The sequence below is a fragment of the Epargyreus clarus genome, unplaced genomic scaffold (genome assembly GCF_041222505.1).
Source record: "Epargyreus clarus isolate Ecla_fem2 unplaced genomic scaffold, WU_Ecla_fem_2.2 ptg000018l, whole genome shotgun sequence".
Lineage (NCBI taxonomy): Eukaryota > Metazoa > Arthropoda > Insecta > Lepidoptera > Hesperiidae > Epargyreus > Epargyreus clarus.
Window position 1 is genome coordinate 10998400 of NW_027332226.1, and position 24306 is coordinate 11022705.

The 24306-nt window shown below is 34.4% G+C and overlaps 1 protein-coding gene across 1 annotated transcript in view; it reads left to right on the plus strand.

Annotated features, from left to right (window-relative positions):
- ed (hemicentin protein echinoid) overlaps positions 1-24306 on the plus strand; it is a 50683-nt gene that overhangs the window by 8278 nt on the left and 18099 nt on the right. The window contains exon 2 of the mRNA XM_073083202.1: positions 23279-23462. Coding sequence (XP_072939303.1) covers positions 23279-23462 — 184 coding nt within the window. The remainder of the gene's footprint in view (positions 1-23278; positions 23463-24306) is intronic.

Below are 24306 nucleotides of genomic sequence, written 5' to 3' on the forward strand. Positions count from 1 at the left end.
TCATTACTGAATACAGATTGCTGGAAATTAAAATCTTTTCATAATTTCATTATACGACAAGTTTGTTTAGTGAATTGCTTGTAAAGTATTTTCTTTTCACGTTTCTATCTATTTAAAATCGCCTAGGAATACAGGAAAGGGAAATAACAATAAACCTTAACGCGGCTACTACAATCTCTGTCCCTAATAAATTGCTAATGTTAAACACTGTTTAACATAAATATTTGTTTTCTTATCATAATAACTTTCAAGTATACTTTTATACCCTTTATATTACTTTTATCTGAATGTATCATCACGTATGTCTCAATTGGATGGATTATTCAAATATTTTTAAAATTCTTTCTTTTTGTGCGTTGTATGAAGGAGTCCCACTTTTATTTTCCCTTAGGTAACAAAATATGATTATATTCAAACCCTCGCTGCTCAGAAATCAAAAGGGTCTAAGGTATTAGGTCGAGGCCGGCGAAGAAAAAGGTTGTCTAGTCTCTGAAATTTGTCCCCACCCGTAACTTGCGGGAGGGGGTCCGAAATAAATAGTTTATAAAAAATATTCTAGCCTATGCTTGAGTTCCACGGATCGGATCCATAATAAAGGAGTAGCAGACGAACATGCAGTCCACCTCATGGTAAGTGGCTACTGCCGCCCATGGACATCTACAATCAACCCCAGATAGGATTAGATATTCCTACCTGAGGTCGGCCACAGATGCGCCGCTACCCCTGAGGACTAAGCTGGAACGCCTCTGAAAAGTATGTCTCCCTTACCACACCCTTCAAACCAGAACACAGCAGGGCTTAACACTGCTGTTATAAGGCAGAAATAGGTGTGGTGTGCAGTAATGATATCATGACAAACTTTAGCTTAAGAAAAAGGTAAATTTTTGGAAGAATTATATAATGTCTGCAAATGGTCAAGATCACGGTGGCATGGTTTTACGAAAACCTGCAACCAAGACAGCAATGCTTAACACTGCTGTGAAACGATGACGCGTCGCCAAATCTTTTGTTTTTTGAGAACTTCTCTAACACGAAACCGTGCGTCAAAAAATATAAATAAATGTTAATTTTAAAAAGTTCTTATTTACCCTTCATACTTGTGTAGTAATAAAATTAAATAAAAGTTTGTAAAAACTCATTATTATTGTATACTGAAGTGTACGTGAAAATATTTCCGTAATATTTGTACATTTGTGCTTTTACATACTTGTTGATTTAAGCCAACTCGTCCCATTGATAATAGTAATTAGCATAATTGAAATTGCGTATGCTTTATTGTTGAACTACGATTCAAAATAAATAACAATCATTATTATGCACATAATTAAATTTTGTTATGAAATTACTTCGTGATTTTCATTTCTATATTGAAGTTGTATTTGTATAATGATTTCATAATGATAACAAAAATATTCAAAATTAATTTGTGGAATTAAACATGGGTATGTTTATTGGTATATATGTGACTATAGTAATTATTGAAAATTTTTGGAAAATACATATGAATTGGCGCATTTTCGAATTGTTTTATTAATAACAATAAAGATAACTAAGACTGTAAAACAAAAAAATAACAAGAAAGTCGTTTGACAAACAGGACTGAAAAAAACACTGATTTATTTCGTCTTTATCTAGTTGTATAGAGATATAGATTATTTCATAAAATTAATATGAAAATCAAAACGTTATTAAGTATGTGCCATTTCTTTTTTCAAAATACGTCCAGTGAATTATTTCGTAAGTAATCGTACTGTTGATAGTATGAAGAGTTTTGAATAAGGGACGTAATTTATTGCCTCTAACAAATAATTTACGACCGTCGTAGTCACAAATAGAATCACGATAGGATATGGTTACCTGCTAAAATAATGTATTGTGTTCCACCAAAAATTCATAACACTTTTATACGTAATAATAAAATGTAGAGTCTTATCGAACTTAGTAAATATGGGCTTTAGCTTTGGTTTATATATTTTAAACAGTTTATAATATGAATGGAATGACATCGCGCGAGTGGCACATCTTATTATAGTATAAATTCCACAAAATTTCCACAAAATTTTAAAGGTGGTAGAACCCTTTGTGGTTCGACTCCGGCGGCACCACCGCCACACCTATTTCTACCTAATAACAGCAGTGTTAAGCGCTGCTGTGTTCCGGTTTGAAGGGTGTGGTAAGGGAGACAGACTTTTCCGAGGCGTTCCAGCTTAGTCCTCAGGGCTAGCGGCGCATCTGTGGCCGACCTCAGGTAGGAATATCTAATCCTATCTGGGGTTTATTACAGATGTCCATGGGCGGCAGTAGCCACTTACCACCAGGTGGACTGCATGCTCGTCTGCTACTCTTATACTATAAAAAAAAAAAAAAAAAAAAAAAAAAAAACAACTAGGTACTTCTACCTCACATCAGCAGTCTTAAGCGCCGCTGTGTACTGATTAAAAGGGTGCTGCAAATTAAAGACATATACGAGGCGTTCCAACTGAGTACTCAGGGTGTACGCGCACCTGGAGCCGACCTTAGGTAATCTACTATCTGGGGTTCATAACAGATGTCTATTGGTGACTTAAAATCAAAGGATTCCATGCTTGTTTACTACTTCTATAATAAAGGATAAAATTTACTAGAACTGATAATAAAATAATTTTGTAAAATATATTTATCTCTAAACTTGCTGTTCTTGAAACAAAAATACTTCTGTTTTAAGTAATAGAAGAGGGAACCCTCTAAAGGAATAAAGTGTGAAGTCAATGCCACTTCGTTTACTATCAGAAATCGTTCCCATAGTTATCGCAGCTATGATAAAAAAATATAAATTATGAATGTTATGAGTCAACCCAATTAAAATATGGCTAAGGGTTCTTAACAGATTACACATAGTTTGAAACTTTACAGTAAATCGTGTGAAGATATTTCAAGTACCGAGCTGAACTTTTAAGTGGTCAGAACAATCTTTTGACGTGATTATTATTTTAGTGGTACTTAAGTCCTTGGTTATATTTAAACACGTTTAGGTCCTGACTTTAAACAGAAATAAGATGACTAGAAGGACAGATGGCGTCTGTTAGATTAAGTGTGAAACGCGTATCTTGTTGACTTTGTTTCACCTCTCGTATTATGCTTCATGTTTTTATGTACTTGTATTACTAAATAATTAAAATATGTTTTTACACGAAACTTTCATGAATTAGTCACACTCCGTACATATAAACTTTATTCATACGCCCGTTATTTAGCAAAAAAAAAATATTTTTCCGTACGAATGATCTAAATTGGATGGAAATTAATTTGGCATCTACCAATGGCAGCTTGACATTTCCAATTTTAGATCACCACTTTTTTATAAAACGAAATCTGTTTTTTATACACCATTGGTTTAAATTGTCGCCATGTGTGCGGAACGGGGCACCACTCAGAAAAAACATACATGTGGCGTGGCGTCCCATCCCGCGCACATCCGGACTATCTTCCCCTGCTATTTTAAACTAACTCTTGATAAAGCTATTTCACCCATCATTTTAAGTGAGAGACAAAGTGAAGCTTTGTAATTACGCTTGTGAAAGCGCTTATGAACGTATGAGCTAAGTAGAGTAGCGGATATTGAATTATTTTTCTTATGTACGTGTTGGTCTTTGTGTCTTTTCTACTACTATACTATACAGGATATTTTATTGTGGGGAATATAATGTAGAAAGCTTTGTTTAGATTGTTTGCAGGCACTTTGATAAAACTTCTTACTATTCTTTATAGAGATGATAATTAATAACGTCCATAGGCTGTAAGAGTTCATATTGGCAATAAATAATGTGAATCACATGTTGGCAAATATATCAATACTGAGTATAACATTACTGAAATTTTAGTACAGAAGATAAAGTAGAGCTCTAATTTATTACTAAAGTATATGAGAGCTTTTAGCTCTATGTAATGTTATCTATGTAGAGAGTGAAAAAGTAGGTTTGTGTTACTACGGATCTAGCTTGAGAACAAAAGTGAGATCATTATCTCAAATCCATAGCTGAACTAATTTCTGCACTGCTCGCATGGAATGTTCTGTAAATGCATTTCTTTTACATTGTCACGTACCTACTAAATACAAAACACGTAACAAGTTGGATTCGTCATTGTTAAATGGCTTCGTTTCTGTAATAATACTTTAAAATCTTTTCAACGATTACCAGAAAAATCTATTCTGGTATTGTTATTATTTTATACCTGTGGAGGTATTGTATAGATTATAGAGGTAGCTCGACTAGCAGGTAAACCGATCACGTTTCATTGCGGTGCGGCTGCGCAGGCGCAGGCTGTGCGACGTTGCATGTGCGAGCGAGACGCGACGACGGGGGAGCGCGGGGAGCGCGGGCTGCGCGGGGCAGCCGGGACCGGCTGGGCAGGTAACCGACTGCACACTCGACGCGTGCACCCAAATCACGAAGATGCAACGGCAGTTTGTGCCACATAGCTACATATATGTGGATAAAAGGTGGTAGAGCTTCGTGGTTCCACTCCGGCGGCACCACCGACACACCTATTTCTTCTTTACAACAGCATTGGTAATCGGTACTGAGTTCTGTTTTGAAGAGTATAATATGGGAGAGATATGTAAACGAAGCGGTCCTACTTAATTCTCAGCGGTCATGAATCTGTGGCCACAGGTAGATCTCTAATCCTACCTGGAATACATTGTAAATGTCCATGGGCAGCAGTTGCTTTCAATCTGGTGGACTGCATGCTCGTTTCTGTAATATATTAACGAATACCAATACTCTAATACCCTTTAGTGCGCCATACAAATCGAATCCTGTTTTATCAATCATATCTGTTTAGGGGATCAGCTATTCGAAACCAATTTCAATTACAGCGCCCCTGCTGTACGAGATAGGAAACGTTTTAGTGAAAACAAAAATTGTACTCTTATTTTACGTGAAAATATAGTAAAAAGCGTGGCACAAAGTTTTTTTACTCTATCGTAAATATAATGTAATTTTATTATGCTTTTAAAACAGTTTCCAGGTTGAGAATAATATACATATTTTTTATAATAAATTGTGCATCTAGCTGTTCGGAAAGATGTTCAAATTTAATTTATAGTCCTGTCAGGAATGTCATATCCACGAGGAATAAACTGGAATGTTATCATCATCATGTATGATTTACTTCTGTTATAGAGAACAGGTGGATTAGACACAGACATACTTATTCAGTAATAATTTACTAGCACCATGTATACTTTACAAATAACGATGCGCGCACTTATGAGTGCAAAGTGTTGTGCGCATTAAAAAATATTATTTTCTGTACCAACGAAATCATACATTATGATTCGTGACGAAACCTACAACTGAGAGTTAAAAAAGTTCCGAAAAATTGTGAAGGCACTTATTCACACTTAGTCAACGCGATGGACTATGGCCCAAACCGATTTCACTCTAAGAGGAGAAATGAGCTGAGAAAACAATAATGGATTGACAACAAAGAATACGTACAATGTAAATGTTACTGTAAGTGTAGCCGCTAAACTTGCCTTCGTTTGGAATTTAAAACATCCACACGCTTAGGAGAATTAATAGAATACTAAGATATAGTTTAACTGTGTAACAGTAACTGTACTTGTGCCGATTTACCTCCCACGCGAAGTTACCGGATGGCAACAAAATCTACTTGCAAATTGATGACCATCTGCTAAGCTTTACAATATGCTTCGAACATCCGGCTCTGATAGTAGGTGAGTTGAACGTTACTGCTTTTAAGCCTTGCAACTTACAGATATACATATAACCAAGATTTTATGATCGTCCCGGTCGATTTAAAATCAATTTACAATGTTTCGTTTCGCTTGTTCTACCGAGTAAAATATACTCAGAATAAACAGAAAGATTATACAGAAGGAACATTCAAAATATTTCAAATAAAAGCATAGATTTGCAGAGAAATACTTGCCTTAATTGTCATGTTTTCGTTTTAGTAATTTTTTTATTCATTTTGATGGATACGGATGGATAAAACGGCGACACACGTCGTTAATATTGCGAGGGGACAGTATTAACGAGTGTGCGTTTTTGTTTTGTCCCCTTCCGTAATGGAAATTCTAACCTGTAACCCTATTTTAAATGAATCCCTTGAACTAACAGAGCGGAGAGATTGGTTTCAAACTGTAGTTGAACTTTATCCATTGCAAAGTAGTATTAACGCGTAGTTTAAATCTAAGCGATCCCAAGATTTACACAGAGCAACAATGTTCTACATGTGCCATTATTATAAATAAAGTTTAGAGTTTTTATTACAATTTGGTAGATTTCACACACCTAAAGCACCTGAAGAGAACCTTTTTTAAAGTACCATTTCTTGGGCTTGTAGGTTGCAAAAAAGCAAGTGATAATTAAATACTAATGGCTACGTACAGAACTTCGAAAATGAGAGGTGCGTATGTAAAACTTGTTTTTCATATTGCTAGGTTATCTGCAGGTTAGCAGTCCATTACTCCCACACAATAACCGTAGATGGATATCTAACAACTATACATCAACAATCTTTTTTGTTAATTTTGATTTTTTTCTTTCATTCATACCTCAATCATAGTATTTAACGGATAGTATGTGTGGTATATGTAGAGCTAATAAACACGACCTAATTAAACCTGAAGATAAATTGTTCTTTTTACAAATTAAGTCTTATGTGGACGTTGCGTTACTAACTAAAAACCAAAAGACAAAACAGTTACAACAAACAAAAAACTGTGATCAATATTATTTTCTCAAATTTTGGTCGAACCACAAACACTGGGTAATAAAATAATGATAAGGTAACTCGTGTACCTAATACTTATACTATTAGGCTCTTGTAACTTAACAAGACGTATCTCAACTTTCTGAGAATACGATAGATAATGATACAATAAAAAGTTTTTATTTTCGAACAAGATTCCGTCGGCTATTGGACATTTTCTTGGTAAAAAGTAGTCTGGAAATGCTTTTTACAAACGGTCATGTTACCAGTACCCACATTTTTATTAAGATTACAATGTGTATAATATAGATAAGAATTTGTAACAAGGGGTTAATATCTTCTTCTTCAATAGTGTGGGTCTTCAAAATACTTACCGCAGAACATAAAAGTTCCTCTTTTTTCGTTGGAAGTTCGTTAAAACTATATATTTCTGCCTAATATTATCAGTGTTTAGCGCTGTTGTGTTCTGTTTTGAAGGATGTGGCAAGAGAGACATACTTTTTCGAGGCATTTCAGCTTAGCCCTCGGTGGTAGCGGCGTATCTATGGCCGACCTCAGGTAAGAAACTAATCTTATCGGGGTTTGGTTACAGATGTCCATCGGTGGCAGTGGCCACTTGCCATAAGGTGGACTGAATTCTTGTCTGCTACTCCTATGTAATAAAAAAAAAAAATGTGAGCCGTCACGGGACGCCTGGCAGATGTGAAACATCGAAATTATTTTGTAAAAGTAATATGCAGAAAAGAACATATTGTGATAGGAACTAAATATGTCATAATGATAAAATAAAATATTACGATTTTTTTCCAGATAACGATGACTATTTATTGAATTCGATTGCGCATGGCGACGCGTCGCCACACCGCACACACTACTGCATATAGACTGTATATATATATACCATCGTATAGCGTGGCATGCGTCGCCACGGCAGAAATCAGTTTTACGTGCGGCTATAGATGTTTCACATCAAAATTAGTATATTCTGGTACTATTAGATTTACAAAATCTTACATAACATTAATAGTATGTCTTGTGTTTAACTGATCTTGGTGACGTCCAGTTTCAATAATAATATTTTGTGACCCCTGTGATGATTGTTGGGTTCTGAAATATTTATAAAAAATATGTTATTAAAATATACAGAAAAAAATAAATTGGCTCCAATATATTAGTAAACTCAAGAATCTTAGCTAGTTATTTCAATATATTACTAAAATCGTAAATTATAAGTATCAATAATGAATGTTTCACAATAAATGCCACTATGATTAGAAAAATTAATTAATTTTTTAATGTTCATATTTATAACAAATAAGAAAAAACTTTCGTGCGCTGCACGCCATCAGCTGATTTTGAAATACAATTCTGTCAGTCTTAATAAATTTATTATCTGAGAAGAATGAAATTAAAATTAATTAATAATTTAAAAACATTGTATGCAATGATTTTTATGTGAATTTTAATCTACCAAGATAGTAGATTTTACATTTGCTGGCGCTCAAAACACACCAAATATACGCGTGCTTAATGCACAGATAAATGCATACTTTAATTATAAAAAAATAATTAACTTACTGATGACTTGATGGTGTGTCATAGTGTGATTTTGCTTTCTTTGCAGAAGGCTGATCACTTTCACTCTCTAAATTATCACGGTCAGACATTTTATTATCAGAAAAATAAGCGGGCAATACTTAAAACATACAAAATACGTCAAGTGGTGTAAAACGAGTTAAAACGACTCCAGTCGCTCTCGCGCGGCGTAGTAATACACACGAATGTCACTGAACACGTTAAACGTCATTATTTTGAATTTTAAGCCTCAAAATGCCTTCTTGTGCAATGCATAAATGCAAAAATTATGCTCGAAAAAGAAACAAGATTCATGGAATCACCTATCACACGTAAATGAAGAGAAATTATTAAATTTTGTTTATTTTTCGTGTTCGATCCGCCATGATTACATGAGTAACCAGAAAGAGACAAAGTATGTTTTTGTCAATGAAAGTGATAAAGACGCAAAATGCATGACCATGCATTTTGCGTCTTTATCACTTTCATTGACAAAAACTTTCATTAATTGAATTGAACTGTCATAGATCAATGAAAAAATTTTCATTGATCTATGACCATAGATCAACAGAACAGAAGTGACATTTTATTGAAGCTCACGATGTTCATACGTGTATGTTATAGTTTAAGATCCCACTGCTTAATTTTTATATTAGTGTGTTTTAGTCAAAATATAACTTTTTATAGTTTATTTTAATAAAATAAAATCGATATATGGGAAATTCTGTATCCTAATCTCTAAATTTTCTTCGATATCTGTGGTAAATAATAAAAAATATTACCATAAAATTTATATAGATAGTATACAGTATTTTAAAATTTCTTTAATTGAATAAATTAACCTAAACATAATTTAATAAACAATCTTTGTATAGCCAGAAATTAATCCTCAAAAAGACCACGGTAAGATTATATAAAATTCGCATGTCACGATGTTAGTTACTGTACTCCTGCGAAACGGTTTTACTGATTTTCATCAAAATTTATATGCATATTCAGTAAGTCTGAGAATTGGCTACTATCTATCTATTTTGTGTTAGTTACTGTACTCCTGCGAAACGGTTTTACTGATTTTCATCAAAATTTATATGCATATTCAGTAAGTCTGAGAATTGGCTACTATCTATCTATTTTTCATATCTCTTAAGTGATAAGGGTTGTTCACCCTTAACATTTTTTTTATTTATATGGCAACACAATGTTTGCTGGGTCAGCTAGTACATTTATAAAATGTACACAACTTTGCAATTAATGGTCGTGTGTAAAATAAAACTGAAAATAATAAACATAAATTAGTAAAGATACTTTGCCGCCTTGAAATTGAATGAAGCCACAAACGGCTTATTAGTAAGTTTTTTTTGAATTCTTGACAAATAAAAACATTTTTAGAGAAAATTTACAAATAAATAACTAATACTGCGTAATTTACATAATAGATAAATAATTATTTCAAATATTTTAGGGATATTTTAGCACGGAGACGTGGCAAAACTTTTTTACGCAACTATTTCAATTCTCAAAACTGGGTACATTTTCTTGTTAGGAGTGAGTAATCTTTACTAATATACGATAATAAATATAAACAATTTTTAAATCGTATATTTTAAACCAGTCGATACATCTGTATAGATACATTCTTTCATCAAATTATATATTTATATAATAATAATTTATTTAGTTAAACTGTACTATAACATTTCTACGTAAACGATGTACTAAAACTATTATCGACAGTTCTGGACATTTTTTACCTTCTGTTCCATTATTTCATTGTCTTTGACAAGCATGAGTATCAATGAGAAATATACGTCCATACGTCCCGTTTTTAACGGGACAGTCCCTTTTTTCGATGCTTCGTGCCGTTGTCTCCGAAATGAACCGTTGCCATTGTCAATTAAGTAACAGTAAATATTATAATTGTGAAAAAAACATGGGGTGCTCCATTTATCAGTTTTCATAAAGCGCCCCACATTTTTTGCACAATTATACTATTTACTTTTCCTTAAATGATTCCTAGATTGAAAATTATTTTCTACTTTTTAGTTAATTTTATCATAAAAGCGTGTTTTTTATTATTTCTAACTATATTTTTTCAAGTAAAAAGTATTTGACATAAAAAAATCGATGTCCCGTTTTGACTGAAGTAATCATTGGTCACTATATTCCATGGTCAATATTTACGTTTGCGTACACTTGAAACGCAAGGTCAAACACTAGTTGTCTTTTTTTATCACATTGTTCTAATAGCTCTGTCCCTTATAGAACATTTGTCTATGTAGTTAAAGGTAATCGTCGCCACGCCAGAAATCTTTTTTACGTGCGGCTATAGATGTTTCACATCAAAAATGATCGAACTATAGAGCTAGCCTAATAAGTTTTTGAAACTGGTAGAATCTTTCGTGATTAATCCTGCGGCCCGACCACCAAATCTACTTCTGCCTAATAGCAGCAATGTTTAGCGCTCGTCTGTTGCTCCTATACTATATTATAAATTAATATTGTAGTGAAAAAAAATAGGTGTATGGTTAAAACGATGATTATTTTAAGGGTAGACATGGACAAAAATATTTTTTATTCTGCATTATTGCTTCTATCAGCATAAAAAAATACCATTCATAAAGATATTTATAGTTGCTTACTTTATTAAAATAGACATAAGTCCTTACTTGCTATTTGCGAAGTTATGTAGTTCAGTTTCATATATGGGTCAGGACCAAATTTTTGACGGATTCAGAAAAACTGAAGTGTCCGACTCATAAGTGACAAAAACTTGCGTACTTTACACGCCTAAAAATAATTTGGCATATTTTATAATAATATCTTATGTTACTGTTAACAGTCTCATTCATCAAATAACTTAATTTGAAGCTTAATTTCTTTAAAAATAATATAATATCGAACTCTTTATATTTTTGCGCCATACAAAATACGCATGTCCTTGCTTGACTACCTAAGAATATTTTGGCCGAAGTTTTTGTTTGACGTAAGATAGCATTCATACCTTGATATTATTAAATCCTTATAAACACCAGTAATCGTTTTCATTAACAATAGCACAATAACCATTGATAATATAGTTTTTACAATTAATTTTACATACGTCCCAAAATTCTTTCCATTGTAACACACCTGTTGTGCGACGCTATTATGTCCAAACCAAAAACCAGATTTAGGATTTAGTTGATTATTTAAGTATGGCAACATTGGCTTCAAGTATTGGCAGCAACATTTTGGATAAACCGCCATGTTTTTTAAATGTCAGTTGACATTTTGTTTGTGTCGTCAGCGCGTGTCGTTAAGATTTCCGGACTTTAGGTGAGTAAAACTTTAATATTTTTTATGATTTTCTAGAAATTGAATTATATTTATTCATTCCTGTTATCTTTATTGTTAAATAGGAAGCAGAAGTGTTCAATTAATGGTTCAGTTTGTTAATTATTGCAAGTATTAGGTTATGTCGTGAACAATTTTCATTCCATTGTGCGATTTGTGACACGAAATTGTGCGACGTGTCACAAGGGAAATTTCTAAAGTTATGTTTACAATAATTCTTATGTCATTAACGAATTTAGTATTTTATTCGAAAATGTTTAAATATATTAACTTACTACATTATTGTAAATTACTACGCCAGAGGCCTAAAGGAGGGTACCTATTGTATTAGTTGGTATGTTTTGAGATGCTACTGGGTCTTATTAAAATTCTCATAATTTGGTATTTTATTAATAGTTATTTTTTGCCACATTTGTTGTCACGTTATATTTCTTGCCTGTTCCGATGTTTGTAAATCTCAGTATTTTTTTCATCTCAAGCATGTTTATTAATAAATTTAAAATAGATACCTACTTTTTGGGACTCGTAATTTAAGAAAAAAAGTTTTTCTATAAAAGGTTTTGCTTTGTCTTAGCTTTTCTTAGTTTTTATTTATTCTTAGCGAGCTTGCTCATGAGGCGATTCGTGCGATTTGCAATTTCTACTTACTAAAAATGAAAATTGTCCTTGCGTCGCGTCGGTCAAATTGCATCACATCGCGTCATCAGCAAGCTCGCTTAGGCTCAAAACTCAGTTTTATAATGCATTAAAGTATTAGACTCTTTAATTTCTTGGGAATATGATTTAACGCCTCCGCTGGCCGTCTGGCCGCTGCCTTTTGATGAGTTTTTAGCCTTAAAAGTATGTTCATTGCAACAGTGAAAATTCTTTTAAATAATTCTGATAGGTTTATGTTTTTTCTCGATTCTTCGTGTGAAGTTAAGCAAGTCAAATTAGCAGTTAATGTTATTTGTCAAGACCGAGTACCTTTTTCTTTTCAGATGCCTTTATCATCCGCTGAGCGATGTCGAAAGTACCGGGAGAAACTAAAAAGGGAAAATCCCCAAAAATTTGAAGAAATGAAGAAGAAAAACTTGGAAAGAACGAAAGCTAAAAAACGAAAAATAGGCGATATGAGCGAAAATGAAAAACAAGATGTGAGAAAACAATGGAGAGATGCTAATGAGTGATTTTTTTAATTGAGCAGTAATATATAAACCAATGACTCATTAGTTTTCATTAAATATTTTATTGTAATGTTATGTTTTAAATTTTAGTTTTTGTGCCATTAGTAGGTAACATAAGAATAACAAATAATAAATACAAAGTATTTTATTTTATAGGATACAATTAAGTAAGTAAAGTTGTTAATAAAAGCAGTAAATGGACCAATGACTATTTAATTGTATAAGAATTTTGAATGTTTAAAATTATTGTTGTAAGTGTAAGAAAAAACAAGCAGTGTTTTAGTTTTCGATTTATTAAATTTTTCTTGACAGATGATGTTTTTTTTTTTATATTCCACTTTTCTTAAAATCTTATGACTATTTGCACACACCCTTATAATTCTATTGTGCTACATTTATTTTCCAGTGTGACACATTCCGTTGTGATTTCCGTTGTGCAATTACGTCAAAAATTTGGTCCTGACCCATATGTAGGTCAAATGTCTGGGACATGTAATCCCAGAATATCTAAGTGATCCGACTTTGAAGAACTTTAGGTAGAGTAATTATTTTTGATACATAGAATAAGGTAACCTAGTTAAGTATATTTCTCTACATATAATTTATCATTATATAGATAGGGTGTGCTCCGAGGTTTCACTTGTGTTTAGGAAACTGAAATACCTGGAGATTTCATGGTTTTTAGGTGTTTGCGTAGAACCCTTATTCTTTTTCTAAAATAAATGTAGCCCTAGTTATTTCCCGTGAAAATACAATCCGACAATACGACAAAATCGGTTCGGAATAGACGCAACAAACAGACAGACAAACTACTTTTATTTTGACATCACTTTACTTTACTTTAATTTCATTAATTTGTATAGATTTAATATTTAATATCCTTCAATTATGATAATAAATTGTAGTGGATTCGATTGTTAAAACTTGTAAAGCTTTTTTATTACTTACACAACAAAATAAATGGCAAAGTTCTATCGCTTCATCTATTGCATCGATCATTTTACTTAACAATATTATTATTGCTAAAACCGTAAACGTTAAAAATGCCTTCGCCACGCTCTCACATACGTAAAGAAATTTTGCTACTTGTGTGCAACCTAAAAGAGAAAATGCAAAAACGAGATACACACATCCTTAGCCTGTATCCGAGCTTATGAAGTCCCTAGGTAAAAGCACCCTTTCATGAGGGAACTACCCTCCTTCGGCACCTTTACGCCGCACTTAAACAACCCCCTGCAATAAACACGGCGCTAAAAGTGTAAACATACCTCCTTCAATTGTTGCTATCATCTGTCAACTTGTCTAAATAAACAGTGCATCTTGTTACAGACGGAAAATAAATTATTTATTTACTTTATGACTTTGAAGTAGATTATTTGAAAGATATACTTAGTTTATGAATATATTTTTTATATTATAGTAGCACACGAATATTCAGTCCATCCGATGCTAAGTGTCAACTGCCGCTCATGGACATCAAACCCAGATAGCTTGTTAGGCCAACTACAATAAAAGTCCTGTTTGGATTTCACCACAGATGCGTTGTTACTGAGGACTAAGTTATAACGTCTCGTGCAAGAGGCGTTTTTTTTATAATGTAATTCAGACTGTACGTCCGTGCAGTCCACCTGATAAGTGGCTGCTACCCGGCTGCTAACTGCAGATGAGATTAGTTTCCTACCTGAGTTCGGCCACAGATGTCCCGCTACCCCTCAGGACTGAGCTAGAATACCTCGGAAAAGTATGTCTCCATTACCACACCCTTCAAAAAAGAACTCAGCTGTTGCGAATTGTTCCATTACCGTTATATGACCAATAATTTAATTTATTGATGTAAAAGAAAAGTAGAAACACGAACAAAGTCCGCTTTTTATTTTAATATCAATTTAATATGATAAAATTTACGTGGATCTGGGTATGTAGGGCTTGTAAATTACTTTCATGATCCAACACTGGAGCACTCTCAAAGTTTCATGTCGTAATTTACATACTTCTACGTAGAAATGTAACTGAAAATAAAAAATATGCCTGTTATAAAATTTTCTTGTGAACTTTATATCGTTTTCGTTGTCAGCTCGTTTAGTGTCCCACTGCTGGGCACGGGTCTCCCCTCAGTGTAGAATCACCACGCAGGTAAAGTGCGAATTGGTAGACTTTACACACCTTTTTTTTATTTATTTAAAGAATTATCGTGTAGGTTTCCTCACATTTCCTTCACCGTTAAAGCTAGTGATAATTGATTGTGTCAACACAGTGCATTTAAAAAATCTGCGGTGTGAGCCGCTGACCCCAAAAGACCGAGTTTTGAATCTATCACTATCACGATATTTAAAGGTGGTGGTAGAACCCTTTGTCGTTCAGCTCCGGAAGCACCACCACACCTATTTCTGCCTATTAACAGTGTGGTAAGGGAGACATACTTTTCCAAGGCGTTCCAGCTTACAGTCCACCATCAGGTGGACTGTATGCTCGTCTGCTACTCCTATATTATTTAAAAAAAAAACGAATCACTAGGCTATCCCGGCTTTATAGAAATCCTGTATTCTACGTTCAAAAATGCGAGTGAACTAGACTCGATTGATACGGCCCGTGCATCTATTATGTATGCGAATCATTCAATACAAAGCAACGCATCCATTCCTAAGTCGCTTGCGTAGGAGTTAAAATATTTGTGAGCTAAATAAATACTTTAGTAACTAATTCGGTAGCAACGATGTAGAAACGTGTTTGAACAATAGCATGTGAATATTTAAAATCCGCCAGCTCTACATAGAGTATGGAGGTTAGGGATGCAACGTGGTATTGACAGTACGTTAAATATTATCGATAATATGGCCTTAAAATATCGATATGTATATCAATGTTAAACCGGGGTAGACAGGATATTATGATGTGAAAAAAGAAATTTCAATATAAAAATTTAAAGTATTTAATATTGTTGTACAATCATTAAAAAATGGGTCTCAAAATTAATAATCTTGAAAATTTGTCGACGAAAAAAGTATGTTGTCCTACTTTAATATTTTGTGAATTATCGACATTATCTATAAAATCGCGTGAAATATAGTTTCAGGCCTTCCATATAAATATCGATACTTTACATATGTATCGATAACTTGACCACCCTACCGGCGGTGCAATCCGACACATTGCGCCCGCATACTCCCACGGTCTCGTCTTACCAGCTACGTACGTGTCGTCCCCACTCGCTCGGTCTTCGCATTGTTGATGCGGAACACGTGTGTTCGAGTGGTAAGCGACCACGATCAACAAGCAACACAAGTTACTATCATTGGTACACTAGCAAGCGTAATATGCCGCTTTAAGATGTAATAAAATACGATGTTACACACGTATATTTTAGCTAAAGAACATTTACACAAATAAATTAGAACAAAATATAAAAAAACTGTACTTAAAAGCGTAAGTGTGTTGAGTACGTAATATACAGGTACTACCGATAAGCGATAATGTACTGTTAATTTATTCTTATCGTGATTAATTTTACTAATTATTTTTTTCATTACTTACATGACTTACGTCATTATAATATACTATTATAGACACGTAACCTTTTTGCGGTCAGTGAAACTAAATACGTTACAAATATGGTAATTTTAAACTTTGTAACTAATATCATATCCGTCTCTCAAAACAATAACATAAAGGTAAAATTAATCGAACGTATACATTGCGTGTTCATAATTAGTTCTTTATTAGCAAAATATTAAGTTAAATCTTTCTAGATTAACTACAGCAAGTGCATTACGTACGTAACCTCCTCGAATAAAAAGTTGTTTTTAATATGTCCATAAAAACATATTAAAAATATCTACTTACAATTAGTTGCATAGGGAATAAACGGTATAACGTAACGTAATTCAGCGAAATGACGGGCAATTAGCAATTACAACAAACCATCGATCTCAAACGTTTGCAGGCAAGTTTCTCAAATTGCTCTGTACTAGGGCTGTCAGCATCAAACATATTTATCGACGCCAAACAGAAACTGATCGAAATTTAGGCGCAATAGAGATTTTTTCTCAAATATTTTTCAGTTAAAATTCAAGTTAAAACTCAAAAGATACAAGGTAGATTATTTTTGCAAATTTCGACACGCATAGCGTTATTTTTTAACTAAGATTTTTCTAACGCATTCTTAATGATTGTATTAATTTCTGCGGTTGCCAGAGAGCTCGGACTTCATCCGAATTCTCTTTGAAAAACTTCCTGATGGCCGACGCCCATCAAATTAGGTCAAATCCGGGGAAATCCGACCGGATGGCAATTTCACTCCCAACGACAAAGCTGGAATGCCTAGTGTGCAAGTCGCTAAACATTTCAGACTAAACAAAAGCAGTAATTGCTAGATCCTAGTCGTTTTTTGTGACCATGAAAGGTACAACATGCCTATTTAACAACTGATTATTTGCTTTCAAAGTTTATTATAACAATACGCAGAAATTTAATCCTAATCCTCAATTTACAGTTATCAATTGTTAAGGAGCAGCTATTGTTTCCTTGCCAGAATAATTAGTCATCAAGAGATTTCACCGCGTGGTCATGTTAATTATTTCGCCTAATTTCTTTTGTTACAGTAATTGTATACGTAATTATTTAATACCTTGAAAATGTAACAGTATCTGTTAATCCTAAGATATTTAGGTATATAATTATAGCTTATAAATTGTCTAAATGATCTCTATTAATTTAATCTGAAAATACAGTCTTAATATTCTTAATATTATCCAACGGAACAGATCAACTATTCAAGTGAAAGGCAAAAAGTGGATTGTTTTTCTATTGTTACGGTCGTAAATATGACACTCCCCAGATAAAAAACTCATTTAGTTTGGGCAGTTTTTTGAAAAATCAACCCAGGCGGCGGAAGAGCATTTGATCGAAATGAAACTAGAAAATTTAAAACTTTAGTTCCATTTAAAGTTTATTTACATCTACAGACATTAAACGTGTCATGGCAGGCTCCGAGAGAAACCGTTTACAATACAATACAATACAAAACTCTTTATTGTACACCAAATTTATACTAACAAATACCAAACATTTACAACAATCAAAGGTACAACTGGCGGTCTTATCACTAAATAGCGATCTCTTCCAGGCAACCATTTACTTATTGCAAGAAAGAAATATTATATAAAAGAGAAGCGTTATAGAAGAGAGAGCGTTTAATTCTTCTTGTATGACATTTGACGATGTCTTTGAAGTTAAGCTATTTCCAATAGTTATCAGTGTTTGTAAATGGGAGCGCGGGTCCCGGTGGCGGCAGGCTGCGCGGGCGCACGCGACCTCGTGTCATTGACCGCCTGCGCCCGCGCCGCACGGGTGCCCATTCCGTTGCCTTGTTACATTTCGAATTTAATTCGTTACTACACTAACGCCACCTTGTGACGTTATGAAACGTGTTCGGGGACACTAGATGTAGATAACACGAGATTTTGTTCAACAGTATTTGAACACTAACAATGGTTCAATGACGACTGAGTAGGTACGCTCAAATCAATGGATTGAATTGAGTTACGAAAATACCTACACCGATACCCATTAACTGTTGTATAGCACTGACGTAACCTCTTTTTATTATTTGTTGCTTAAGAAATTAATTTTGGGTGTTTTCGAAATATATTAGGTACTTAAGACTGAAAAAATCTTTTTATTGAAAACGATCCGACAAAAGTCATATTCGTATGAATTGGCCCTAGTTCACTACGGAAGAGGTTTTACTGATCAATATTATATTGAATTAAAGCTCATGAAGATGTCAACGTCTTGGTTAAGCAACTGAAGTACGGAATCTAGCGCTCGTCGAATGGTAATGGTGTCGTGTCGGCGCCATCTTTCCTATGTAGCTAAGATGTCACATGCGTACACGCACTTCTGCTACTGTGTGCCACTTACACAACCACACGTGTAACAGTACTTGCGAGTATACTATCTTTATTTTTCTTCTCTTGATTGATCGAAAATTTACGGCGATAATTAAAAGTTACGTACAGAATTCTGTTAAACCTACGCACTTCGGTCGTCCGCCTGTTCTGTAAAGGGGTCAAGATGATGGCCTTTGAACTTTATATGATTTTTTAACTGAGTTTTAAAACTATTTGGAGGTAATACAGATTAAAAACTGAAAAGGTATTTTTAACGTGTCTTTATGCTTTTTAGTAAAAATGACCAAATCCTACGTGGTAATGCTAGGTACCTACCTACTGTTAAAATAAATAAAGCTGTTTCAAAAAACTAGCCAAACGTGAGCCGGAATTGTGCTGGGGAATTTGAGAAGATTGAAATTCCGAGCGTAAAGTAACCACAGTAGCTAATAGATGAATCGAATATTTCTTATAAATATAAGAAAGCATCAACACATTAATTAGGAAGTAAAATGGTAAAATCAGATCGATCAGAGTACCATTGAATAAATCACATCTCAGTAAATACAATGTATTTCTATAGTGTTATTTTACTTTACTGTGAACAAAGCCTTATAAAGTAAAATAAATATCTAAACGTTGTCTTTTGACTTAGTAATATTGGTGAACAACTTGTTCGGTACGTTAGGCAAAGTGAAAATCCTAACTTCTGATTGAAGTCGGGGAAGTAAGTTACAGTTCGTGGAAAGTTACCACAAGTTATTTCGTTCCACCTAACATGTCGTATTACTGGATTGAAGCTGAAATACAAGTCTGTTTGCCTTCATTACTTAAATTAAATAATTGAAGTATTATTTTTACACAAATTTACACAATGTTCACAATTACTCTTTAATTAATCATAATAGATAATAAAATTAAGTACCTATACCTCGATCGTTAACGTCATAGAATAATTTATTTCTTTCAAAAACTTTTGAATACATTATATAGCGTAGCTAATATTTATCTTTGACTTTGTTCACAAGACATCAACACAGAGAACTTTCTTTTCTATTTCATAAAAGCATAATTCAATTTCCTTGATTATTCAAGCTTAATTTAAATTTATAGCATAGCAGGATATGAATGTAGTGTAGGTAGGATACTTCTAAGTGCAACGATAACAAAGTTATGACAGGGAGAAAACACACTGAAACGTTTCGTGTAGTTTACACATTGCGTGCGTCCCTGGAATTGCGTGCATTCCCTGAATTTGGTGTACACAGTCGTGTGTCTAGATAACAGTTCCTGTACGTAAATAATAAAATAAGTAGATGGATAGAATCACAAAAAAATTATCCATCAGTGTAGCCAAACGTCCTCATTTTTGTGAAAATTTTATTGAACCTTGCGTTGTTCCGTCCCGATTATTGAAAATCCTCCAGTATTCTTAGAAATACTCTTAGTTAGTCCTTTTTCCCAATATTTATTATGTCCCGCATTCGACAAAACAATCGAGCTTTGTTTCATATAAAGGGTTTCAAAATGTCCCATTACTTGAAAACCTCTGGTATGCATCCATAAGCCCTAGAAATCCCTAGGCTAGGACACATGTGCATGTTGAAGGCAAGATTAGATAAATAACAGCATTTTCTGGTTTTCATTCTTAGTCACTGCCTATTCCCTCCGCTATGAAGGGATTCCATTCCCTATGAAGGGATGTGGTTCCATTTATTCTATACCCGACACGGAGGATATAAAGAGAAAAATACGTTATTATTATTAACTTTTCTAGTCGTTCTAGTTTATTTTAAATATGTTAAGTGCGTATGTCTATAAACTTATGTATAGCATTGCAAAGTAATATAAAACATCTTTAGACCTTTAAAATGACATTAATTAAAGAGAGTAAGATGTCTTATTTATCAACGTCAATAAATATAGGTTTAATATGCAAAGCACCAATAAGATCTAAAAATAAAATGATTTTAGACGCTTAATTAGTTATTCAGTAGTTTGGTCATCTATGCCGTTTTATCTTCCAAGTACCTTTAATATTAAATAAGGCATTCAGAATGCAAGAAGATAAATTGCCGTAATAGGGCAGGTTAAAAAATTCATAGTTTAATTCAGCCGGTCGACCGAATGGCACTCTAGTCGTCTCCTAATTATGCCCCCGCTCCTCGCTTCCTTTCAATTCAATTCCTGACAGCTGACGTTAAATAGACTGGGGGCTAAGGGGATTGCCTTTCAGTGTACTAGGTCAGCCTCTTAGATATCTCGGTGCTATAGTTAGTACGGTGTATGCTTGTAAAATCTTTTATATTTGTCTAGCCGTGCCCGCGGTTTTACACGCAATTCTGACATGTAACGTTATACTTAGGTATCTAAATATTTATCGAAATTTTATACCTTCAACAATTCGACAGATATGCAGAAAAACAAAATTTTTTAAAATTGTTTCCATTATAAGTATTTTATATTCTTTTACAGACATTTAATTAGCAGCAGATATTTTAACATTATAAAGAGACATTTCAATTTTATTTATTTGCATAAATAATGGCATGTTAATGGTCAGTTCTTTTTTAACGGTTAATGAATAATTCAAAGTACTTATTTAGTAATCAGAGTAAATTTATATGTAGATAGGTAAACACTTATATCGGACTGGTCACCTTCAAGTTTACGTAAATTTCCTCCTTTCTGTTTAAATGTCCTTATAAGTTGTTAAACAACTTTTAAAGGACAACTAATTCAATAACAATATTGATACCTAATACAAGATATTGCATTATTTATTTGCAATCTGCTGTAAAAAACCCGTCTTGCACATACTATCATAAAAGGTTATTGGTCTAACATGGTTTGGCTTTTACGGTCCGCTTTTCGACTTTTTATCCGAATTGAATCACAAGTTTTTATTTTTTCTTTTAAGTCTTTATTTTTACTTCTACACCAAGTTGAATAGAGCGTCGTAGCATTACGTCACAAATATTCCTAATTTCGTCTGTGATATTGGATATCACGGGATATGCACGTAAAAGTAGAGTTCTGATATTCCTGCTCGATTCACTTGTGAACAATAAAGATCACAAACCAGTGCAACATCCCACAAGGGGCCGTTTTTTATGTGGGTCTTTTCGAAGGGCTTAAAGCATACTCCACCACGCTGCTCCAAGGCAGATGCTGGCGAAAGGTACGGGCTAGCAGCTAACCTATTACAAGCTACGAAGATGCTATAGCGCTGAGTTTTCACTTCACTTGTACTATTTATGAAGACAGTTGATAAAACCACCGACAAAGTCAATTAATGCATTATTGTAGGCACTTATCTCTTTCTAATTTAGTCCAGAGGTCACATAGGTTACCCTGCTTCTTTTATTTCGTAACGTAACTACATACAAAGCTCAGTAGTTTTGTGTAACTTCTTTATTCTATTGCGACTGTATCGTTTGCACTTGTTTAATACAATTTAAGCCGGTAGAGTAGTAATAAGCTGTAGCGGTTAAAGTGTAGGGGTAGATACCCTGGGCCCCCAGCCCTGGGGGCCCCCAAACGCAGTTACTAAAAAAAGGTCGTCAGTACGAAGAAAATAGCGAAAAAATTTGTAACTTTGTAAAATCAAACAAGTTTTAAACTGGGGGCCTTATTTAACATTTCCGGCCCGGGTCTCCGACGATTGGTAATAAGTAAAAAATATTAAAATAAATATGAAATTGTGGTTTAAGTAAAGATGAAACACGCTTATAAATATATTAGTTATGTGATGCTCGTGGCAGTGGAACAGTACAAGCTATGATTAAATTCCATTAGGAAATTAATTTTTTAATATTTTTATTGTAAATACAAAAGGCTTAAATAAATAAACACAAATATTTGCCCATAGCTCTATCAGCTACCACTCCACTCTACATCACAAATTTGCCTACAAACTCAATATTTACCGGATTTTTGTCGAATTAATCCACAAACGAAACCTCCAAAAAGTCAAAACCTTTGTTAGTTTAGGATAAAAATTTCGTTTCGAATTTCGGGGAGCGTCGGCCAGATTTCAGTAAAACCGAATGCAATACGAGTTACCTAACAGTGTAAACTATCTGGGTCCAACGTAAGGCGAGTACCAAACGTTCTGTTCCAGCAACCAATTAAAAGGACGAAACAAAGGCTAGTTCTAGTTCTATTTGAACGTGTCCGTGGAACGAAACTTTGTGAATGAATAACGAATTGCAAATTGTAGCGTCAGTTAATGATGTGCCGAGTCGGCCATTTTTGGTATTCGAGTACCTACTTTAGTACTCATATAAAAAAGAATCGAGTCAGTACTCGAGTCCAAAGTATTCACAAAGTACTCGAGTACTTTGCACAACATACAGTCCAATAGCACGGAAGAGCAAAAAAAAAAAAAAAAACGCCACTCACTACACAAAATTAAACAAGTTTTTACTTGTACGAGTAGTTGTTGTAGTGTACGAGTATCGTCAGTATTCGAGTATTACTGGTACTCGAGTATCACTTTTGGTACTCGAGTATGCGAGTTTATGTAAGTACTCGAGTAATGACTCGAGTCGACCTGACTCGGCACATCTCTAGCGTCAGTTTTCTTTTCAGTGGGATGGACGCGGGCGGCGGACGAGCAGCACGACGCGCGGGAGGGGGATGACGTCACTATGCAATGCAGATTTGCCCTCGAGCCCACGGCTGGAGAGTCCCTCACGTACTACTGGGTTCGGAGTACCACGAGCGGCCACGACAACGTCGCCATTGGAAACATCCCCTTGGAAACTAACTATCAGTAAGTAAAGCGATTTTTACGCTAGTAGCTAGAGAGATTAGGATTCCCTGTATTGTAGATGAGGCAAGTTCTTATCTGATCTTTTTCATAGAGGGTTTGATCGCGACCTGAAATCCTTTCCTCCTGACATATGGTCAAAGATAGTTAGTAGTCTACATGCTCATTACGCTATATAGTATTACGTATATAGCTCGGCCACATGTAGTGGTCACAGCGACGTTCGCTTCATCATCATCATCAACCATTTGAAGGTGGTAGAACCCTTTGTGGTTCGACTCTGGCGGCACCACCGCCACACCTATTTTTACCTAATAACAGCAGTGTTAGGCACTGCTGTGTTCCGGTTTGAAGGGTGTGGTAAGGGAGACAGACTTTTCCAAGGCATTCCAGCGTAGTCCTCAGGGGTAGTGGCGTATCTGTTGCCGATCTTAGGTGGGAATATCTAATCCTATCTGGGGTTGATTACAGATGTCCATGGGCGGCAGTAGCCACTTACCATCAGGTGGACTGTATGCTCGTCTGCTACTCCTATATTATAAAAAAAAAAACCATTACTGTCATACTGCTGGGCACGGGTCTCCTCTCAGAATGAGAAAATTAGGCCATAGTCCACCGCGCTGGCCAAGTGAGTTTTGTTAGACTTCACATACCTTTGAATTTTTTTTTAACAATTCTCAGGTATGCAGGTTTCCTCACGATGTTTTTCTTCACCATTTAAGCAAGTGATAATTAACTTCTCATCATCTTCATCAATCTATTACTGTTCCACTGCTGGACACGGGTCTCCTCTCAGAATGAGAAGGCTTAGGTCATAGACCACCGCGCCGACCAAGTGCTTATTGGT